Source organism: Aedes albopictus, chromosome 2 (assembly GCF_035046485.1).
Source record: "Aedes albopictus strain Foshan chromosome 2, AalbF5, whole genome shotgun sequence".
NCBI lineage: Eukaryota > Metazoa > Arthropoda > Insecta > Diptera > Culicidae > Aedes > Aedes albopictus.
This window is the reverse complement of record NC_085137.1, coordinates 353,795,134-353,817,749: the sequence shown is the minus strand read 5'-3', so window position 1 is coordinate 353,817,749 and position 22,616 is coordinate 353,795,134. Positions and strand designations below refer to the sequence as shown.

Below are 22,616 nucleotides of genomic sequence, written 5' to 3'. Positions count from 1 at the left end.
TTTTCAAGAATTCCTCTATGGTTTTCACCAGACATTCTTCCGGAAATTTCTTCTGGGATATCTATAGAAGTTCCTCCAGTAATTAATCCAGTGCTTTTTCGATAATTTGTCCAGGAATTTCTCCGGATTCCCGTCAGCAGAAATTCGTTTAAGGCATTTCTGTAAGTGTTCCTTCAGAGTTTTCTTCAGGGATTTCCCTATATATTCCTTCGAGAATTCCACTAGTGATTGATCCAATAATTCAATCTGGAATAATTCAAAGTATTTCAGCAGGAATACCAGAATTTTTTAGAGATAAGCTAAAAATCAATCCAGGAGTTCCTTTTGTACAAAACATTCTTTTGGTAGTCCATCAAAAGAATCCAACAATTATTGCAGACAAGGATTTCATTTTTTTTTCTACAGAAATTCTGCAGAATTTGTTAAGAAAGTTTTCCTGGGATTTCCTAAGGATTTTCTCATGGGATTGTTTCCGGGATTCCTCATGGGATTTTTTCAGAAATTCCTCCAGGTTTTCCTTCAAGAATTCCTCCAGGGATTCATCCGGGAATCTCTTCTGTGTTTCTTTCAGGAACAACTCCAGGGATTATTTTAAAAATTCCCTCAAGGATTTACCCAGGAATACTTCTTAGAACTCCTTCGGGATTTCCTCTTGGAATTCTGTCAGGGACTCCTCCAGGAATTATGAATTAATCCAGTATATCCTACAGGGACTGTTTAGGGATTCTTGTAGGAAAATCTCTAGGAATCGCTTCTGCAATTTCTTCAGGAATTTTTCCTGGGATTCCTCCAGGAATTTCTCAAGGGATTTCTCCACGAATTTCTTCAGACATTTCTCTAGGAATTATTCCAGCGATTCCTCTGTGAATTGCTACAGGGACTCCCCTTAAAATTCATCCAGGGATTCCTTCAGAAATGCCTCTAGAGATTCCTCCAGAAATTTCTCCAGGGATTCTTCTAGAGATTCCTTCAGGAGCATTTCTAGAGATTCCGGCGTTAATCCCTACAGGTATTCCTGTAAGATATCCTTCATGGATTCCTCCAAGAAATTCTGCAGGTCTTAACTCGGGAATTACTTCTGTGATTCTTTCTGGAACAACTTATTTTAAAAATTCCTTCCAAGATTCTCCCAGGAACTCTTCTTAGGATTTCTTCTGGAATTCCTACTTGTATTCTTTAAGAAACTCCTCCAGAATTTTTTTTTTCTTTATTATTGAGATTTTCAGCCCTCGGCTGGTTCATCTCGTATCTCCAGAAATTAATCAGTGCTTCCTCCAGGAACTGTTTAGGGATTCCCTTAGGAATTCCTCTTGAAATTGCTTCTGGGATTCCTTCTGGGGTTTCTTTAGGAATTCTTCTAAGGATTCCTCTAAAATTTCTCCAAAAATTTCATCTGCGATTTCATCAGGAATTATTCCTGGTATTCCTCACTAGATTAGTCCACGATTTTTTTCATGAATTCCTCTAGGAATTCTTCCAGGGATTACTCTAGAGATTTCTCCAGGAGTTTATGTGGAGATTCCTTCAGAAATTCCTACAGGCATTTCTCTAGGATATCCTCCAAGAATCCCTTGAAGAATTCCTACAAGATTTTTTTTCAGAGATTCTAAAAAATCCTTCAGGGTTTCCTCAATGCATTCCTTCAGGACTTCCTCCATGCATTCCTCCAGAGATTCCTCCAGTAATTGCTTCCCAGATTCTTTCAAGGATTTCACCAGGAATTCCTATAGAAATTTATCCGGGAAATCCTTAAGGGATACCTCCAAGGATTTTTTTCAGAGACTGCTACAGGAATTCCTCCAAAGATTTTCCAAGAATTACTTCAAAGAATCCTCCAGGAATTCCACCAGTAATTCTACTAGGCATTCTTCCAGGAAGGTTTCCACGCATTCTTTCTGGGATTCTTCCTTGGATTCTTGCAGAGATTTATCCAGGATTTTTTTCAGCAATTCCTCCAGGAATTGCTTCAGGGACTCCTCCAGAAATTTCTCCTAATTCTTCAAGGAGATTCTTTTAGAAATCCATGCAGGCATTCCTCCAGAATTTCGTCCAGGTATCGTCCAGGGGCTCCTCGAGGAATTCCTCCAAAAATTTTGCAGGAGACTTTTTCAGAATTTTTTGCCCAGGGTTCATCTAGAGATTCCCCTAGCAGTAATTGTTGCAAGAATTCCTCCAAGGATTCCTCCTGGAATTCCCAAAGGAAATCCACTAGGATTTTCTCCAGGCATTGCTCTAGGATTTTATCCAGGAATTCCTCCAGGAACTCCTCCAGAAAACTCTTCAGGAATTACCTCAAGAATTTCTTCAAGAATTCCTCCAACAATTTCTTTTGGAATTGTTCCAGGAATTACTACTGGCATCCTTCAGAAATTATGTCAGCAATTTCTCTAGGATTTTTTCCAGAAAATCTTCTGGGGATATTTTAAAAAATCCATCCAGAAAATTCTCCAGGTTTACCCTCAAGAATTTTTTATGGTTTCTTCCATGCATTTATCTAGGAATTTCTCCTGAGATTCCTTCATGAATTGCTTCAGGGATTTCTCTAAGGATTTCTCCACGAATTTCTCCAGGGATTTTTCCAGGGATCCTTCCAGGAAATCCTCCAGAAGTTCCAGCAAATCCGCTAGGGATTTCATAAGAATCTTTTCCAGGAAATTCGCCGGGAATACCTTCAGGATTTTTTTTAGGAATTCCTCTAGGGTTTTCTTCACAAATTCCTTCAAGGATTTCTACAGGAATTCCTTCGAGGATTTCTCTAGAAATTCCTCCAAAAATTTCGCTAGAAATTCCTCCAGGATTTTCTCAAGGTTTTTTTTTCAGATATATAAAAATAATATAAATCTCCCAGAATTCTTATGAAGATTCCTCTAGAAACTTATCCAGTAATTCGGCACCAACATTTCAAAAGGGCGTAACTGCATTTTGAAACAAACCACTCTATCCCATCTGTGGGTCATATTTAAAGTTTCCCACGAAATTCACAAGCATTACTAGACAGAGAAATTGCTCTTCTTTCCAATACTGGCGGTGATTTGCATGGCGGCATTGAAATACGATCCACAGATGTGAAAGAGGGGTTTGTTTCAAAATGCAGTTACGCCCTTTTGAAATGTTGGTGCCGAATTATTTCACGAATTCCTCTAGAGATTCCTCCAGGAATTTCATCATGGATTCCTCGAGCAATTCCCACAGAAATACCTATAGAAATTCCTCCAGGCTTTCGTCCAGGATTTCATCGAGGAATTTCTCCAGGAACTCCTCCAGGAATTACATCCTTCAGAAACTGTGTTAGCAATTCCTCTAGGGATTCTTCCAGGCATTTCTTCAGGAATTTCTCTCGAGATTCCATCAGGAATTACGTCATAGATTTTGTTGGGAAGGAAATCGACATTTTTATATGCACGCAGCATCACGCAGTACAAACGAGCAATGCAGTGTCTCCAGACAGACGACAACAAACACAGGCTTATCATGCGGAGCTTCAGCGCACGGCAACGACGATGACAACAGTGGGTGACAACATGACAGTGAGTGCCTTCCAGTGAGTGCACCGCGAAGGAGTGAGTGACTCGGTCGATCATCATTGTCGTCATCATCATCATCACTCCAGAAAGGTACTGCGAGTTCGCGACTATTCTAGAAAGCGCTGCGCGCGACTTTTCTAGAACGTGCGGCGCACTATAAATATGCGCAGAGTGCGCATTCCGACTTCAGTTTATTTTCAACCGTCGCGCGTATAAAATCGTACAGTGTAAAGTGTAAAGTGAAGTGAAATAAAGCATAGTGAAAAAGAAACTTGCCTAGTGTTTAAGCCTCCGTTTCGTTCCGAAAAGTAGTTTTCTGAACATTTGGTCCTTCGAGCCGGATAGTGCAGATCCAGTGAAGAAGGCTATAGGCAAGTTCGCATCGCGTAGTCGAGTGCGGTCGTAGAAGTAGTCGTCGCGGGTCGTAGAAAGTGTGCGCGAAAGTGATAGTCGCGAGATCATCGTAGCAGTGTCCGTTGCAGTCAGCGGTACGGTAGGTCTTGATCAGTCGACTATTTCATAGTCCGTCGAGTGTTCGGTAGCAGCGCAGCTACAGTGTGAGCCAGTGCTTTCGGTGCGCGTCAGTCGTCGGTTGAACCAGTCAGACACAAGCAGCTGAGGTATTCAACGGCGTCACCGGCCGGCGGCATATAAGTGTTAGTACTACACATTCAGTTAAACGACGGATCATCACAGCTTTCGGCATGGCGTCAGAGCTTAAGCGACTGCGTGGAGTGATTCTTGGACGATTGACACGGATCGAGGTGTACATCCGAGATATCAGCTCCAAGTCCGGCCTGACTGAAGACCATATACAAGCGCGGCTAGAAATCATCGACCAGTGTTGGGCTGAATACAGCACCATGCAGAACAGCATCGATGCAGGGGAAGATGTCGACGCAGAAAAGGAGGAAGTACAACGAGCTGTGTTCGAGGAGCGATGCATCAATGCACGGGTTGCTCTGCGTTCTATCCTTAGGAAAATGCAAGAGCAAAAAACTTCCTCTGCTAGTGGAAACACCGGCCAGCCCTTGTTGCCTGTACAGCTTCAACAGCAGTTTTCAACTCTACAACAACCAGTTGCTGTAAGTTTGCCAATGTTAGAGTTACCGACATTCAGCGGTAATTATATGGATTGGCCAGCATTTAGGGATGCGTTTCAAGCACTTATTGATAGAAACGCACAATTGTCTGACGTTCAGAAGCTGCTGTACCTGAAGTCAACTCTCAAGGGAGATGCAGCGAGCATGCTGGATGCAATGGACATAACTGATGTCAACTATGGTATTGCCTGGAATTTATTGATGGAGCAATTTGAAAATAAAAGGGCAATCAAGCAAAGACATCTGCACGCTTTATTCAACATTAAGCAAATTCCAGAGGATTCACCTAAGGAATTACGACACCTTGTGACTGAATGCCAACGGAATGTAGATTTTCTGAAGCAGTGTGGAGAACCTACTGATCAATGGAGTTCAGTATTGGCGTATCTGATCTCTACTAAACTTGATGCATCATCACGGCGCGATTGGGAAAATCAGATTCAAGACGATGGCACTCCAACTTATGAGGAAATCATCAAATTCATTAACAGAAGATGTCACACGTTGGAGGCGCTGGAGGTTGAAAAGGGAAACTTCGGTAAATCTGGCAGAACAACACAGCTGGCATTAACTGCAACAATGTCAGCAGGTTGTTGCATTTGTCGGAGTAATCGATTCCATCACTTGTGGAGGTGCAACAAATTTATGACCATGAATCCTGCGGTCAGAAAAAGACATGTGAGGAAAATGAAGCTCTGTTTCAACTGTTTGTCGTCTAAACACCAGATCAAAACATGCGTTTCAGGAGGCTGCAAATCCTGTGATGAGAAACACAACTCACTACTCCATGGCGCGAACCTGAAGCCACACCATCAGCAAACCGAAGGATGTTTTCGTGACCAATCGTCTAACCAAGCAAAACACATTTCAACATCACCATGTGCATTTCCGGCAACAGCTACAACTATGCTCTGCACACACAAGCCCAATGGAAAGACAATTTCCCGAAACTTGGATCAAAGATCTCCTAGTGGAACCAACGAAACGGGTTTGGATCTGGCAGAGAAACCATACAGTCTTCGTGTTCAGCAGTCGCAGATGGGAAAACATCGTCATCAGAAATGCAGATATTTGAAGGCGAGCCTTCAAGGCCGGCGGTATGTTGGGAAGGAAATCGACATTTTTATATGCACGCAGCATCACGCAGTACAAACGAGCAATGCAGTGTCTCCAGACAGACGACAACAAACACAGGCTTATCATGCGGAGCTTCAGCGCACGGCACACGCTAACTCACACCGACACCGCGGCTGTGCTGGTCGCTCTCAAAATGACCCTCTTTACATGCCGCACATTATATGTGTTGCATGGGCCTTACTCATTCATGTGTTGGGGGGGTGAAGGTTCCACCATGTGTGGAAAACACACATTCTGTGGAACGCCTGGAATATGGAATCCGCTTCCACACTTGTTTTTGTTTTGGGAAGTTGAAAAAAATCAAATTTTCATGATTTTCAGCGATTTTTTCCATCGAATAGCTGAAACAGTTGGAAATGCGTCAAAAACATTTCCATTTCCATCTGCTTTCCAGCTCTTCGATGGAAAAAATCCCGAAAATCCACCTCATGTTTACATGTGCCAAACTGTTTGGCCGCGGCTCGGGAGACGTTTGACTGTTCCGTTTCCACCGAGCCGCACAAAAATGAGTATGAGGCCGGGAACACATGGAATGTGTGTAGCGCGCACACATTTTAAACACATTCGGTCATTTGTGCATGTGTTGCAGCGCTCTGTGCGTTGCCAACACAGCCGATGAGCGAGAAAAAAATAGCGTGCAACGACGATGACAACAGTGGGTGCACGGAGAAAAACTATGCTAGTTTAAAACAACAAATATATTGGTTGAATTCCAAACTACAGATTTGGTTGTTTCTAGTTTGAAATTTATGGCTTTCAAACAAACATTTTGTTTGCAATGAACACATTGCTTTGGTTATTTATAACTACAGAAACCCTTCACAAACAAACAATATGTTGGTTGTTGCAACCTGTCCCATTATGTATTTTCAAAAAAACATTAGTTTATTTTTATCAATGTTTGGGTTAATCGTTTTTGCCGTGCAACATTGAACACAAACTAAACTTTTAGGTTGGTTTGACCAAATACATAGGTAAACATGAAGTGCAGTTTTGTTTGGCGAAAAAACAACAAGAGAATTGATTTTAAATAAACTTGATTTTCAAGTTGTTCGGTTTTGTTGATCTCGGTGACCAAACAATAGTTTTTTTTTTTGTTATAAAAAGGAACGCTTCCAAAAGGGCCGGGAAATAAGTTGGAAAGTAAAAATCATTTCTTTCGACATTAGCTGCCTAAATTGGAACATATTTGGTAAGAAAATGTAGTAGTTATAATAAATACTTATTAAAACTTGAATTATTTATTTTTCAAGAGGTGTGCAGAGAGAGTAAAGTCCATGGAGAAAATTCCTGACATGTCGGACGATGTCGGAGCCCACCGAATTCAAGCGATCCGAGGCATGACATTTTAAGAAGCAGCTCCAAATCATCCAGGGGAGTTAGATTCCATTCCCAAAATGATAGTATACTAAGAAAAATTACGTTGATAGTAAATACCGAATAAGACAAACAATGAATACCTAATTATATTTATTTGTTTTACTAATAAAATCGCATATTTTTATGTTTTTGTTTTAAATATTTTTTTAATAATAAAGAACAAATGGAGAGGAGAAAGCGGGGTAGCAGAAAAATCACGGTTTAAAATCAATAAAAACTTTACTTAAATCATGCTACATTATTTGTTGATTTAAACCAAACCTTGCTAAAAGCAAACTAATCACTTTGTTTTAATCAACAAAAATATCAGGTTGTTTCGCAAGCTGTCAAAAGTGTGCAACCAATGTTTTGGTTGTTCCGAACAAAAATTGGTTGAAACAACTTTATGGCCTGTACAATAAACAACATATAATTTTAGTTTGTGTTAACCAGGGTGAGTGGTTCATATTGACCAAACTTTTGTTTGTGCAAAATTCAACATAGCATTTTGGTTGAAATGAACTCAGATTTGGTTGTTGTTACTAATCTTTTTTCTCCGTGTGACAACATGACAGTGAGTGCCTTCCAGTGAGTGCACCGCGAAGGAGTGAGTGGCTCGGTCGATCATCATTGTCGTCATCATCATCATCACTCCAGAAAGGTACTGCGAGTTCGCGACTATTCTAGAAAGCGCTGCGCGCGACTTTTCTAGAACGTGCGGCGCACTATAAATATGCGCAGAGTGCGCATTCCGACTTCAGTTTATTTTCAACCGTCGCGCGTATAAAATCGTACAGTGTAAAGTGTAAAGTGAAGTGAAATAAAGCATAGTGAAAAAGAAACTTGCCTAGTGTTTTAGCCTCCGTTTCGTTCCGAAAAGTAGTTTTCTGAACAGATTTCTCTATGAATTTTTCCAACGATTCTTCCAGGAAATTCTCTATGGATTTCTTCAGAAATTCTTCCAGTAAGTTCTCCAGGAATACCTTCATAAACATTGGGGTTCCCTTAGGTATTCCTTCAGCGATTTCTCCACAAATTTCATCAAGGATTCCCCACAATTGTGAGGCCACCATGCACGAATTAAATACCGCAGGCATCTATTGATGAAGATCTGCAGCCGTTGCGTGTTCTCCACTGATACACACCAGGTTTCACTGGCGTATAGCAGCACAGATTTCACGTTCGAGTTAAAAATTCGGATTTTGGTGCGTCAACTGATCTGATTGTTTTTCCACACATTTCTTAAACTCGCAAAAGCAGCCCTCGCCTTCTTGATCCGTGCACCTATGTCAATCTTGGTGCCACCACCGGCCAACATTTGGCAACCAAGATATTGGAAGCTTTCAACATTCTCCACTGATTGCCCAGCTACCGTAAAGCTGGAAGGGTTGACCGTGATTACATTAAACGATTTGGTCTTGTTGACGTTGATGGTAAAACCTGCCGCTGAGGAGCGATTGGCAAGATCATCATATCAGAGCATCGTTGAGCTAGGAGGGCAACGTCATCAGCCAGTTCGAAGTCATTTTGGTGCTCCACAGAAATCCACGATTTGGTTCACGGTCAATCGCACCTACCAGGATCTTGTGGATTACGATGAGGAACACTAGCGGTAATAATATACACCCTTGCCTCACTCCATCAATAACCCGGATGGGATCGGACAAAACACCGTTGTGCAGTACTTTGCACGAAAATGCCCTGTACTGCGCTTCAATGAGGCCGATGATTTTCTCACGGAGACTCTTGCGCCAGAGGGCTTCCCACATGTTTTCGTGATTGAGACGGTCGAAAGCTTTTTCGTAATCAATGAACACCAGGTAGAAAGACTCTTGGAATTCATTGACTTGCTCCAGAATGATACGGAGCGTGACAAAATTGTCCACACAGGATCGTCTGGCACGGAATCCAGCTTGCTACTGTCGGAGAGTCCGCCCACGCTCTTTTCCTTTTTCCTCACTTCCTTTTCGAGAGCCGAATAGCACTGACGGGCTACGGCTTTGGCTCCTCGTGTTTTCGCTCGCTCTATCGCGCCTTTGACGTTCTTTCGCTCCTCTATTTTGGTATATTTGATTCGGCCCTCCGAGCGAGTGCATATATAGCCTTTTAGTACACTGTGGTGTACAAGAAAGATGAGAAGGTCACGTGGTAAAACAATCTCTCGTGGGACTATTCATAAATCACGTAGACTTTCTGGGTGAGAGGGGTCTGGCCAAAGTCTACGCTCCATACAAATATCAAAATTTTTGTATGGGCGAAAGTCTACGAGGAGGAGGAGGAGGGTCTGAGATGGCCAAATGTTGGTGTACTTGGCTTATGAATAGTCCCTTAATGGCTGTAAAAGAGTCCATAGAAAAAAATCTGCAAAGATTGCTCTGTTCCAGTGAGGATGTTACGCGACGACGAAGAAAATAGATTAAAAAAATGTGCTTGTCACTGACCAATAGTATAATAAGATTTACTGTACTTTGTAATGAAATCCTAATTGAAGTTCTTCTTCTTCTTCTTTATGGCTCGACGTCCCCATTGGGACTGGGCCTGCCTCGCTTCAACTTAGTGTTCTTTGAGCACTTCCACAGTTATTGATTGAAGGGCGTTCTTTGCCTGCCATTGCATGAATTTGTATATTGTGAGGCAAGTACAATGATACACTATGCCCAGGGAGTCGAGAAAATTTTCCCGACCGGAACGGGAATCGAACCCGCCGTCTCCAGGTTGGCGATCCATAGCCTTCACCACTAGGCTAACTGGAGACTCCCTAATTGAAATTATAAACCTAATTTAAACTTTTTTTAAACTTTCGAAACAATTTGTGTTATAGCTCAACACACACTAAGAGAACCAGTAGGTACATCCTGCAGAAATACAAAACATGCTATTTTTATCTGTATTCAAGAGCCGTAACATTGAACACCGCTGAAAACAAACATAATAATTTGGCCCTTCGAACGCATATTTATTACTCTAATAGTGCAAATAAACGTCCATTAAACATGCAGGAAACACCTACCTATTATGTACTTTCGCATACTGGCCAACCTGTTCGGAATACTAATTGGTAAATTCAAGTGTAAGTAATAGGCAACAGGCCTCATAAACTTGAATTATTGGGCGAGGCTTCTTATAATCGAGATGATAAACCCTCGTGTATTCAGTAAGACTATATTGGGGGTAATACCACAGAGAACAGACATCCAAGCTAGAACATGTATCTAGTAATCATACCAAGCATGATTGTTTGACAATGTATCTCGTTGCGCTACGAAACACGGTTAAGGAAAAGTCGATTTATTTCAATCTACAGGGTGCGGCAGGAAAAAAATGCGAAAAGTTCAAGGCGCTATTACATGCTGAAAATGGAATTTATATGACTATTTTTTATGACAGTGTATCAGTCAACGTCTATATTCTAGCACTACAAAATAAAAATTATCATATTTGATTTTTAACATGTGATTATGTAAGCCTAAAACATTTGTATCGAAAAACTGCGCGCCCAATGGTCATAAAACAAAATGGCTATAATAGTAAGAAAAATAGCTTCAATTCGATGAAAAACCAAGCCATACTAGTCCAAAGCCATGTAGTTTCACATACCAGATGAAATAAACACATATACCTATATGATGATATAGTAGAGAAAATTAAAAGTTGTTTTTATCAGATATGAAATTTAGCGACCTGTGTGCTTTTCAGTGGTTTGAAACTTTTGATTGTCTTCAGCTTCAGACGCCGTCTTGTGAAGGTTTGTGACCAAAAAGGGTTTTTTTTTTTAAATAACTTTTCAGAAAATTGGCCTGTTAGAGATCATGGAACGTTGAAACATAGATTGGTTAACGTCAAATGGACGAAAATGAGGTTTGAAGTTGAAAAACACTTTCGCATTTTTTCCTGCCGCATACTGTATATATATAAAAGTGAGTTTGAAGTTCCTTTGAGGCAACAAAACTCAAGAAAGGATGAACTGATCAGCATGATTCTTGCACAGTTCGGTTCGTATTCGTGGTGGCTGTCTTTATATGTACAAAAAGTTACGAATATCAACAAGAAAAGTACGAAAATTGATAATGCATGCATGAGCAGAGAAGAAAAACAACACGATCGAAAAAAAAAACAATATATAGTGCGGTGCTACTTTGAGCTCAACAGTTGTCAAACCACCACACGACGGAAAGACAAAGTTTTCCGGGACAGCTAGTGTTTAATAAACTCAATTTTCATGAACTCCATGTTATTTAATAGCCAACTAACAGCAGATTACGAAATACCATTCGTGAGCAGAAACTGATTCAATTAAAAATGTTGAACAATTCATGAGGTCGGTCAAGCCGATCAATGTTACCCCGCTGATCTACACAACTTTTCCTGCTCTGTGACAGGCAGGAAGCATAAAATCCCTACATTTGTCAAACAAGACTTTACTGACGGTGTAGTACACGTGTATAACTACACAAATTACCCGGATATAGAAACCTGACTTCCTGGGAATTTCGTCGGCTTACTAAGTCAATTGGGTGTTTTTATTAACGTAGAACTCATTCGAGTCATAAAACCAAAGTCTACATGGTTAGTTATAAAACTAAGTAAGAACAACAACAATATGTAAAAAAACTTAAAACGGTCTGTCGCCGTTCCCATCAGGTTGCGCCTCCCGGTCGGTGTTTGAAGGATAATTTGCATTTCGTGACACGTCCACACCACAAGGCGTTTTAGGCTCAAACAAGATGATTACCGGCCGGTTTCGTCGCCGCTAATACCTACGGAATGATTTATTGTGAGATTCACGTTCGGGTCAGTTTGTCGGAACACATTTACCGGTTTTTGTTTGTAGAAAGCACGTTGCTCTGCTTTCGAAGCGCCATTATTGAAGCCTTTGTCGAAAAACGATTGAATAAAGTTGTCTTTGGACTGCTTTTGATGACCGGCAGCGGGATTCAGGGCATTTGATTTCAGGTTTGAATTCGCGTGGTCCGTCGAATGGCTAGAAGCAACACAAATTACACATTACATAACGCGCATATTTTATGTTGATCTCACAGACCTGATATCGCGCTTCACTCGAGAGTCACCTTTCTCCTGTGCTCTCAGCTGCTGACGTCGAAGCACCGTGCTTGGCCTGCTTACGTAGAGCGATGTCTCGACAATCACTTCTTCGAAGGCGGTTCCATTGGACGGAGAATCAGCTTGGCCATAAATGACCAAAACTCCGAAAACCAAAACCACAAACACGATTTGCGTAGTTGAACTTTTCATTATCAGCTGCAGTGTTCAGTGTAATGATTAAAACGAATCACAACAATTTTAACAGCTACTACTACTGGCCTAGTGATCGAGTTGAGCTGCTAATAGATTAATCGTTCGCGCCGGACTGACTCAAATCAAACAAATGTGCATATTAATCTGCTTCGGGAACTCGACTGTATGCTTCCTACGAATACTTACTAGGTACTATTTTTTAACGAGAGGTGGTTAAATCGCTCCGCTCTCAGTTAGTGGAAGAAAGCTAGTAGGGGTAATGGAGTGTCATAAAGGCCCTGGACCCGGCTAGTTGATTCTGTACGCTTATTAGTTTGCAGTTAATGCTCCGATGCAAAGGGTATTGGAAGTTGCCGATCCCACTTGAATTTATAAGTAGGTGTACAATAAGTAGCAAAACTAATCGAATCGCCACTTGGTAATTCATTGCTTAAGTGTAGTACGCACCTGGTAAGGATAGCACTCAAGAAAGAATCCCTCTAATTACCAAAGGAATTTTGGCAACTGATTAGTATGGGAGGAAATGTCAGTTTTCCTTGGGGAATATTTAATTGAACGGAACATTTTTCCGCAAGGAAAAGTGACAGCTCCATTTGATTTGCCCGGCAGGCGTTACGAGCGTTACACAATTTCTTTTCAGCTGCGGACCGCTCAAAAAATTTTGACAACGAAATCATTTCTTGACCGTTACTTGTCCTATCCTTTTCCACAGTACTTTTCAGGTGCGTACTACACTTTAATTGCACATCAAAATTCAATTTACCTTCTGGTGGATTATTTTTAAGAAATAGGAAAAACCATTACAAAAAAGTGATTTCAAAGCAATAACTACGTGCTCGTTATTCAAGTTACGCCCTTTTAAAAGATCAATTATGTGGACTCAAGTTACCTGCCCCGCATCACAAAGCATTCCGGAAAATGTTCAGCATCCCAAGCAAACCAATGTCATAGAAGAGTCACGGTCACGGCGGTGCAGGTCTTGGTTAAGTAGAAGTCACTGTGACTTACATCTAGCAAGTAAGTATTTATTTTTTAGAAGTAAACCACAGCGACTTCTGCGCAACGAAAATCTGCGTTGCCGTGACTGTTCCAAGCAACGATTTGAACATGAGCATGATATGACCGTACAATTCGTAGTTGCTACTCCGTTACTGACTAAAGAACAATCAAAATTACACAGGGAACAAAGAGATTACGGGGCAGTAGGGATTACAGTCTCGGGGCCTGATGAACCCCCTCGCTTGCGAATAATCCGCGTAGTCGCCGTCTAAGAATAGGGCTACTAACCCCAATTTCAGGTGTCAGGAATGAGTGATCGAGGGAGTGAAAAAGAGTTCGGTCGTTAACGGAGCATGTGGTGTACCTGGGCAGGGCACCTCCCTCAGTATTCCGTCTTTTACCGCGTTAATGCTGTCCACGATTGAGGTGGCTAGCAGTAGCTTGGCAAGATAATCGATTTTGCGTCCACAGTTCAACATAAGTAAGGACTTGAAAACGGCCCTGTTGCGACTTCGTCAGTCGATGGACGATACCAAGTAGGATCACGTGAGATTCGTAAAAAATGTAGCATCGGCGGAACCATCGAAAGTAAAGGTTACGAAGTCTACCCAGACAGAGGCCTTCGCTTTCGCAGGAAGTCCAAAAGGTGTGGCGGATGCGACTGCTCGTGATGAGCCTTCGCAGATGCGGGTGATGCAACCGTCAGGTGAGGAGCTGCCTGGAGGTGCCCACAAGGCTAGGAGACTACTAACCCCGAAGGTCGTCAGAAATGCCGGCAAGTCGGACCCCAGCCAGGCGTCCCGGAAAGCTGGTAAGGGTGGGATAGAAGGGAACAGGGGGTTGCAACAGTTGTTAGGCCCTCAGCATCACAGAGTAAGGTGACGAAAATAGAGCAGAAGAGGAAGGGAAAAAATCGCAGGTCGACGAGATCAGAGACGCCAAACCAAGAAGGCGTAAAAAAAATTAATGCCAACGGCGAGAGAGGCGACGCGCCCGTCATCAAGATTGTACAATCCAAGTACTCGGACGTCTTGAAGGCGTTGCGAAGCCACGCCAAACTCATGGATTTGGGAGCCGACGTGCGCTGTATCATATGGGGGCTTCCATAAATGACGTAGCATTTTTAAGCTATTTTTAATACCCCCTCCCCCCTCGTAGCATTTCGAATACCCCCACCCCCCCCCCCCCCCCCCTATAAATGACGTAGCTTGGTAAAGAACCTCTCCCCCCCCCCCTTCCACAACAAAAGGTTCCGGGTCATTTGGCCGAACGCCATTTGGCCGAAAGGGTCGTTTGGCCGAATGCCATTTGGCCGAATGCCATTTGGCCGAATGCCGTTTGGCCGAAAAATGAATGATGTACTGTAGCGACCATACCACTGTTCCCAGCCTCAGTATAACTTGAAAGAACAGCCTATGAGTTAAAAAAGGAAAAATCAGTGATAAAATATAGGCAGTATCAACGCCAACTAATCTCTGATTGTCAAAACTAGAAAGAATAGCCTATGATTAAAAGAAGGAAATATTTCTGATGATCATATTGGCAGTTAGAATGTCAACAATTTCTTCTGAATTCTTTTGATCACGATTCGGACAAACGGCATTCGGCCAAATGACCCTTCGGCCAGATGGCATTCGGCCAAATGGCGTTCGGCCAAACGGCGTTCAGCCAAACGACATTCGGCCAAATGGCGGGCCACCGTTTGACGAATATTATGAAAAAAAAAATATCAATAGCCAGAAAACATTGCCGACTGTGGAGCGGATCTGGTGTGATGGTTAAAATACGTGACTATCACGCCGAGGACCTGGAATCGAATCCCACTCCTGACAAACTCGCAAAATGAAAGGGAAGTAAAGCGTGGGTCCCGAGATTAAAAAGGGCTACAAATCTCGTTAATACAGAAAAAAAAACATTTCCTACTGCCAATGACTCAATGAACCACCCATCGTTCTGCTTAATGCTCCCATTTCAATACCATATTAACCGTTATGTGGCCGACAAACTTTTTGCTTTTTTCTACAGCGTGCTTTTAAATTGGGCGCTGGGTACCCGGGTACCCTGCCGGCCACATAAGGGTTAACTTAGGAGCTCTTTCGAAGATATTATCAGGTATCAGGTATCAGTAGGTCGGCTCTAGAGGCACGTTCTCCTCCATTCGGGAAATTTGTGCCATCGCCATGAACACGAGCCTATTCATCATTTACCTGACGGAGAAGGGAAGGAAAAAGGATAGGACATGGGAAAGGACAGGTAAGGGAATAGGGTCGTCATACTCGCAAAAGCGTACCACAATGGGTTCACATAGCGTCCTGAAAAGGACACTGTAATAACGCATAAGCGTGCCACAATGGGTTCAAACAGCGCCCTGAGAAGGGCACTGTGATAATGCATAAAGCGTAAAGAGAGCCTATAGCTCTTTACCACAGCGGGTCAAGAACAACAGAACATCCTGAAGATTCAGGTTTCTGAAGTCAGTTTCACTTAATAAGTGTTTCCCGAGTACTCGGAAACGCAATTGCGCAAAAGCTGGACAGTTACATATTAAATGATACGAAGTTCCATAATCGGATTCACAGCTATCACATGCAAATGAATCAGCTTGCTGAATATTCGCCATGTGATAACTGAGTCGGCAGTGGCCAGTCAATGCTTTGACCAGCATGCTGCAATTCTGCTTTGACAGATTTGTTAGATACTTTGCCACCCCTAGAGATGGCTCAGTACAATACAATTTTGTTTGACGACATGACTCCAAACTATTCCAGTATTGTTTGTGCTGAGTGGCAGCCCAGGTGTCAATCTGAAGCTTCACCCAACACTTGGATACCGGAATAGCTGGCTCAGGGCCGATGAAGTCATGTGATGCTCCAGTGCGAGCTAACTCATCAGCCAATTCATTTCCAGCGATGGAAGGATGGCCAGGTACCCATACAAGGTGAACAGCGTTTGCTGAATTCAGCTCCTCAATTTGAGTTCGACAAGCGATAACTATCTTCGACCTGGAGTTGGCCGAAGCAAGTGCTTTAATAGCAGCCTGGCTATCTGAACAGAAGTATATTACTTTGCCCATTACGTGCTGCTGAAGTGCTGATTGCACTCCGCACATAAGAGCAAAGATTTCGGCCTGAAAAACGGTGCAGTGTCTGCCAAGTGAATAAGACTGATACAGCCTTAGCTCACGAGAATAAACACCAGCACCTGCTCGACCTTCGAGAAGGGAGCCATCAGTATAACATACGATGCCGTCTGAAATACTTCTCTCCAGATAACCAGATGTCCACTCTTCCCGGAAAGGGAATTTCGTGGAAAATGTCCTATATGGAAAATTACAAGCAATTGTAAGATCACTTGGAGCAAGGACAACTTTGTCCCAATTCACCAAAAGTGGAAACAACGAGGTGTGTGTTGAACTGCGGTTCACAGGAGTTTCCTCTAGTAAACCGAGTACCCATAGGCGGTAAGTGCAAGAAAGTGCTTCTTGTTTGAGATGAATGTGTAGTGGGGCAACGTCAAAGAGAACTTCGAGCGCTGCCGTGGGAGTTGAAGAGAACGCTCCAGACATCGCCATTAAGCACATCCTTTGGAGATGGCCTAACTTTGATTGGACCGTTCTCACTTCGCCCTTTTGCCACCACACAAGACATCCATAGGCCAATATTGGCCGAACAACAGTTGTGTAGATCCATTTGATATACTTGGGTTTTAGACCCCAAGTTGTACCAAAGGTTCGCCGGCATTGCCCGAAGGCCATACAAGCTTTCTTGATTCTGAACTCAACATGAGGTGTCCAGGAAAGCTTGGAATCAAGAATGACTCCAACGTACTTTACCTGTTCAGTCACATTGATTTCAGAATCAAAGAGACGTAAAGTTCGAACACCATTACGGTTTCGCTTTTCCGTGAAAAGAACAATAGATGTTTTACTCGGATTTACCGAAAGGCCATATTGGCGACACCAACCCTCAACTACCTGAAGAGCGTTTTGCATCAGGTCGAAAAGGGTGCTGATGCACATACCGACTAACAATGTTAGGTAGTCGTCGGCAAAACCATAAGTAGGAAAACCGCTATTATTGAGTTGCCTCAATAGCGTATCTGCTACGAGATTCCATAAAAGTGGTGATAAGACTCCCCCTTGGGGGCATCCACAAACACTCAATTTCCTAATCGCCGCTTGACGCAATGTCGAGAAGAGATGTCGGTTTTTGAGCATTTGGTGAATCCAATTGGAAATCATTGGAGATATACCATGACCCCGTGCGGCTTCCAATATGGCATCGAAAGGCACGTTGTCAAAGGCACCCTCGATATCTAAGAAAACACCCAAACAAGATTGCTTTTGAGCGAATGCCTTCTCGATATCGTAAACAACTTTGTGTAAAAGAGTCACAGTGGACTTTCCAGATTGGTAAGCATGTTGGTTCACATGAAGAGGCACATTGGCCAGATGAACATCACGGATGTGATGATCGACTATGCGTTCTAAGCATTTCAGAAGAAAAGAGGTCAAACTGATAGGTCTGAAACTCTTTGCTTCTTCATACGACGCGCGACCCACTTTCGGAATAAACTTCACAGTAATATCCCGCCAGGATTTGGGAATATACCCTGTAGCAAAACTGCAAACAAGTAGTTGTTTCAAAACATGTTTGAAATGATCAAATCCCTTCTGAAGCAAAATAGGATAAATCCCATCTGCCCCAGGAGATTTGAAAGGAGCAAAGCTATTAAGTGCCCATTCAATCGATTCTAAAGTTATGATACTCCGAGCCGAAGCTAAAGAATCATAACTACAAGAAAAGACATCAGGTTCATCCGAAGATGTAATATCCACACATCCGGGGAAGTGTGTACTGAATAAACATTCTAAAACTTCCTCATCAGAGGAAGTGAAATCACCATTTGGCAAACGAAGTTCGTTCACTTGAAAATCCTTAGATTTTGCAAGGATTTTGTTCAATCGACTGGCTTCACTCAGACTGGAAACATTTGTACAAAGGTTTTTCCAGCCGGATCGTTCAGCAGACCGAAGAGCTTTCTGGTAGGCCTTGCGAGCCGACCTGAAAGCCTCCGATCCAGCCGAACGTCGTCTGTTCCAACTCTTTCTACATTGTTTCCTGAGCTTCGCCAGATCGGAGTTCCACCAAGGGGTTCCTCTTGTGGTCTTCACAGACCGCAAAGGGCAGGCTTCTTCAAAAGCTTCCATGATGAAGGCCGTTGTAGTATCAACGGCATCATCTAAATCACTTGGAGTGTCAATTGATGGTGAGTATCCATGAAATTTGGCTGCAACCAAATCGGTAAAGAGATCCCAGTTGGTTGACCGGGGATTCCTGAAACGCAAAGTTTGCGAAGTAACATTCACATGTTCAAACAAGATGTAACGATGGTCAGATAAAGATTCTTCATCTGACACATGCCAATTGGTCAGCTCATGACTAATTCTGCTAGAGCAAAGCGTTATGTCTAACACTTCCTCTCTACCAGATACCATAAAGGTTGGGCGGTTGCCTATGTTAAGTAATCCAAGATCTGTACTACTCAAGTATTCCATCAAACTGGAGCCTCTCAAATTGATGTCTGAGCTGCCCCAGATTATATGGTGAGCATTAGCATCACTACCAACAATTAGCGGAAGGCCTTTTGAAGTGCAGTATGCAATGACTTGCTTGAAAGCATCCGTAGGGGATGGTTCATCATGCGGTAAATAAACCGAACAATAAACGTATTTCCTGTTGAGGTTTCCAACAGATACATCTATTGTGATAGCACATACATCTCTGGTAGTTAGTTCAGAGATGAGTGTAGCAACGATTGCGTTGTTGACAAGCACACATGCTCGAGGCATGACACGTGAGTTTGCCATTTCATTTTTACTGAAAGTAGCAAACACCGGATTCACAAGGTTTCCTAAATAGAAATTCCCCTTACGAAAGTAAGGTTCTTGGACTAACGCCACTTGGGCTGTACCATTTTGCATAAGTCTACAAAGATTGATCGTTGCTGTTCTTTTGTGCTGAAGATTGATCTGAGCTATCCTAACCGTAGCCACTACCCAAACTAGGCAAGAATAAACTCTTAACAATCACAGCACAAAAAAGAACAGCAACAATAAAGCCAGATCGGTATCGATTTGAGTGCGCCAAAGGCGAGGATGCACAGAATACACTGTGTAAAACGCATAATGCGAAACCATATAGGTGAAAATTTAAACTAATTAATAACATCTTCATAATCCCGCCCTTATTCAGCCTCAAGTATGAGATTGAAGAAGGGCAGCTGATTGTCTCGGAGAAACACAAGGTCCACCGCGCTATTGCTCCGGTTAGCACAGTAAGGGCAAATACTGTGGAGGGTGCCCTGGTACTCCACAGGCTCCGTTTGCGGTTAGGTTTTTATTAGACCCCCCTAGCCATTCATTCCTAGGCACGGTAAGCGTAAAGCCGCATAACACCATGAATTAGGGGTCACCTGATTAGTGGATTTCTACCACTGGAACAGGCGGTCCGTAGTGCTATTCTTAGCCAGTTGAACTAACCGCTACCGACACTACACAGCTATCTAGGCTGATCGGGAAAAGAAGTTAATATTGGTGATCAACTTCATACGGGCCCGAAAAGCCGTAAGATATTAGTTTGCTCACTAATAAATCTGTTAAGAATATTAATTTGGTTTCATTTGAATAAAATTCACCACGACATTTTAAGGACCCTGAAGGAGTTTCTTCTAAAATTCGTTCAGCAGTTCATTTTGGAATTTCCCAAGAAGTTTCTTTTGGGATTCCCATTTTTGAGAATTCCTCCCTTTTTAATTCCTCCAGCACTTCCTTCTGGGATTTCTCCAAGAATTTCCATTGGGATTCCATCTGAAATTTCCTTAACAGATTTATTAGTGAATCTCCTTTTTGTATTCCTTCAGGGATTGCTTCAGAGATCCCTCCAAGAACTATTTCCGGAGTTCCTTCTTCGTTTCCACTAAAAGTTCCTTCTGGGATTTCTCCGGATTTTTTTTTTAGGTTTTTCTAAAAGTTTATCCATGGTTTCCTTCGGGAGTTCTTTCGCGGTTTTCTTCTCCTCTGTTTCGCCAGCAGATTCTTCGGACATCTCTTCAGGGCTTTCAAACGGAATTTCTTTTGAGATTCCTTCAGAACTTCTTTCTGGGTTTCCTGAAGAAGTCCCTTTCGGGATTCTACCAGGAGTTCCTTCTTGGTTTCCTTCAGGAATTCACTCAGATATTCATTCCGAGATCTCAGTAGGAAACCCCTCCGGCATTCTTTCAAAACCCCTCCAGGAATTGCTTCTGGGATTCCTCCAGGAGTTCTTTTTCGGATTTTTTCAAGAATTCATATCTGGATTCTTCTGGGAGTTTCTTCTGAGATTCCTCGAGGACTTCCTTTTAGGATTTATCCAGGATTTTTTTCCCATGACTCCTCCAGGAACTTTTTCCGGCAACCCTTCATTCACTTTTTTTGGTATTCCTCCAGGGTTTTCCTTCTAAGGTTTCATCAGGTGTTCTATCTGGATATTTTCCAGGATTCCCCAAAAAAATATTTTCGGGATTCCTTCAGAAATTTCTTCCGGGATTACTTCAATAATTTCTTCCGTGATTTCTTTAGAAATTTAACCACGAGTTCCTTCTGAGAATCTACAAATAGCTACTTCTGAGATTCTTCCAAGAATTTATTCAAGATTATTTTAAAAGTTCCATCCAGAATTGCTCCAGGAACTCCTCACGGTATTTCTTTTGGAATTTCTCTATGATTCCCTTTCAAGGTTCCTCCAGGAGTTTCTTCTGAAATTCTTCTGGAAGTTCCTGAGAATCCTCCAAAGCTTTTTCTGGGATTCCCAGTAGGAATTCCTGTGATAATGTTATCCTTCTTCTGTTGGGGAAACCTATAAAGAACACCATGAAAAATTCCTTACAAAGCTGATAGAGGAGCTCCTTCAGAATTTTTTTCAGGAATTTTTCAATGAAGTTTTGTAGAAAATCCAGGCACTCCTGAAATAATGCCATAATGCCAAAAAGTTAGAATATTTTTCCTTTGCAGCCTTAGCAGTGCCCTATAGCAAGCAGCAAACTATTAATCGTTGTAAGCATTTGGGCGAAATTGATTTTCATACACATTATTCTTTCATTATTCATTATTCTTTACACAGGACTTCAAAAACATTTTCTCAGATACAGTTGTGGCGTCCGATAGCTGCATATCTTATGAAAGGAGGCCGGCATTTATGTTCGTTATTTGTTATTTACATTAGTGTGATGAAAAAAAAAACAGATCATGCAATATATATTTTTTTTATTTACTGGATAATGTAAAGCAAGTAAAACATTTATTAAGCTTAGTAGAAAGCTACGTAGCATATCATGAACCCCTCCCCCTATCATCACACTTTGTCACAAAATCACAAACGGGGACGCAACCAATCGCTCCCAAATTTTGCACAGTTGTTTTGGACGCTAAAAGGAATCGAAAAAGCTTTGTTCCGAAAAATCGACTTTGTTGACCCAGTCTAATATGTAGCAGTTGGCAACGACGTACGTCACATCTTGTGATCTTAGTAGGCATAGCAAATCATAGCCACCCGCGTCGTCGTCACTTGTCGCGTAACGTCATAGTTCAAAGTGAGAGTGCATTCCTACAGCTCGCGTCTGCTCGCAATTAATTTAAAGCGCACATGAGCCAGGGCACATGTCATGGCAAAGGACATGACAGGAGCAAACTGTGTAGGAGATGCGGTGCCGAAGGCCATAAGGCACAAGACTGCACGAGTCCACCAATTTGTCGGATTTGTACCGGGAAATTCGTGAACAACAGGCATCCAACGGGGTGTTCAAGGTGCCCGGCCTTCAAGAAAGCCGCATTGAACAAATCACAGTGCAGGTAACGTAGCTGAACATAAACCATTGCGGCGCAGCTCAGCAACTGCTTTGTCAGGCGGATTCTGAGTGAGAGACGGATATCGCCATCATAGTGGACCCGAATACCCGCCGGCAACGGCAATTGGGTCGCGGATGGGTCCAGAAAAATGGCGGCAATTTGGACAACGGGTAAATACCCCGTCCAGGAGTTGGTGTCTACTACCTATGAGGGCTTCGTGGTCGCCAAAGTAAACGGGGTCTTCTTTTGTAGCTGAATAAGATTCTCGGAAGTTACTTCCAGAATCGAGTACTAGTTTACAGAGGTGGGTCGGAAGCAAGGTCGGAAGTGATTTCACTGATTTCACATAACCTC

At 42.4% G+C, this 22,616-nt stretch overlaps 2 protein-coding genes across 2 annotated transcripts in view; one reads left to right on the top strand and one right to left on the bottom strand.

The window, feature by feature from the left end:
- The window catches only part of LOC109416657 (uncharacterized), a 325,658-nt gene that overhangs the window by 96,559 nt on the left and 206,483 nt on the right, over nt 1–22,616 (top strand). The gene's annotated exons all lie outside the window — the stretch shown is intronic.
- LOC109416132 (uncharacterized) lies at nt 11,612–12,581 on the bottom strand. Its single transcript, XM_029852548.2, has 4 exons — nt 12,446–12,581; nt 12,165–12,382; nt 11,939–12,104; nt 11,612–11,880 (listed from the first exon to the last, which is right to left on the bottom strand). The coding sequence occupies exons 2-4, from the start codon at nt 12,374–12,376 to the stop codon at nt 11,839–11,841; spliced, it is 420 nt and encodes a 139-aa protein (XP_029708408.1). The 5' UTR covers nt 12,377–12,382; nt 12,446–12,581; the 3' UTR covers nt 11,612–11,838.

Excerpts from the sequence above, each read along its gene's own strand:
- LOC109416132 (XM_029852548.2), bottom strand. The coding sequence starts at position 12,376 with ATGAAAAGTTCAACTACGCAAATCGTGTTTGTGGTTTTGGTTTTCGGA. Across the intron at positions 12,105-12,164 it reads CGAGTGAAGCGCGATATCAG|CCATTCGACGGACCACGCGA; the intron begins GTCTGTGAGATC and ends TGTTGCTTCTAG. Across the intron at positions 11,881-11,938 it reads CTTTCTACAAACAAAAACCG|GTATTAGCGGCGACGAAACC; the intron begins GTAAATGTGTTC and ends ATCATTCCGTAG.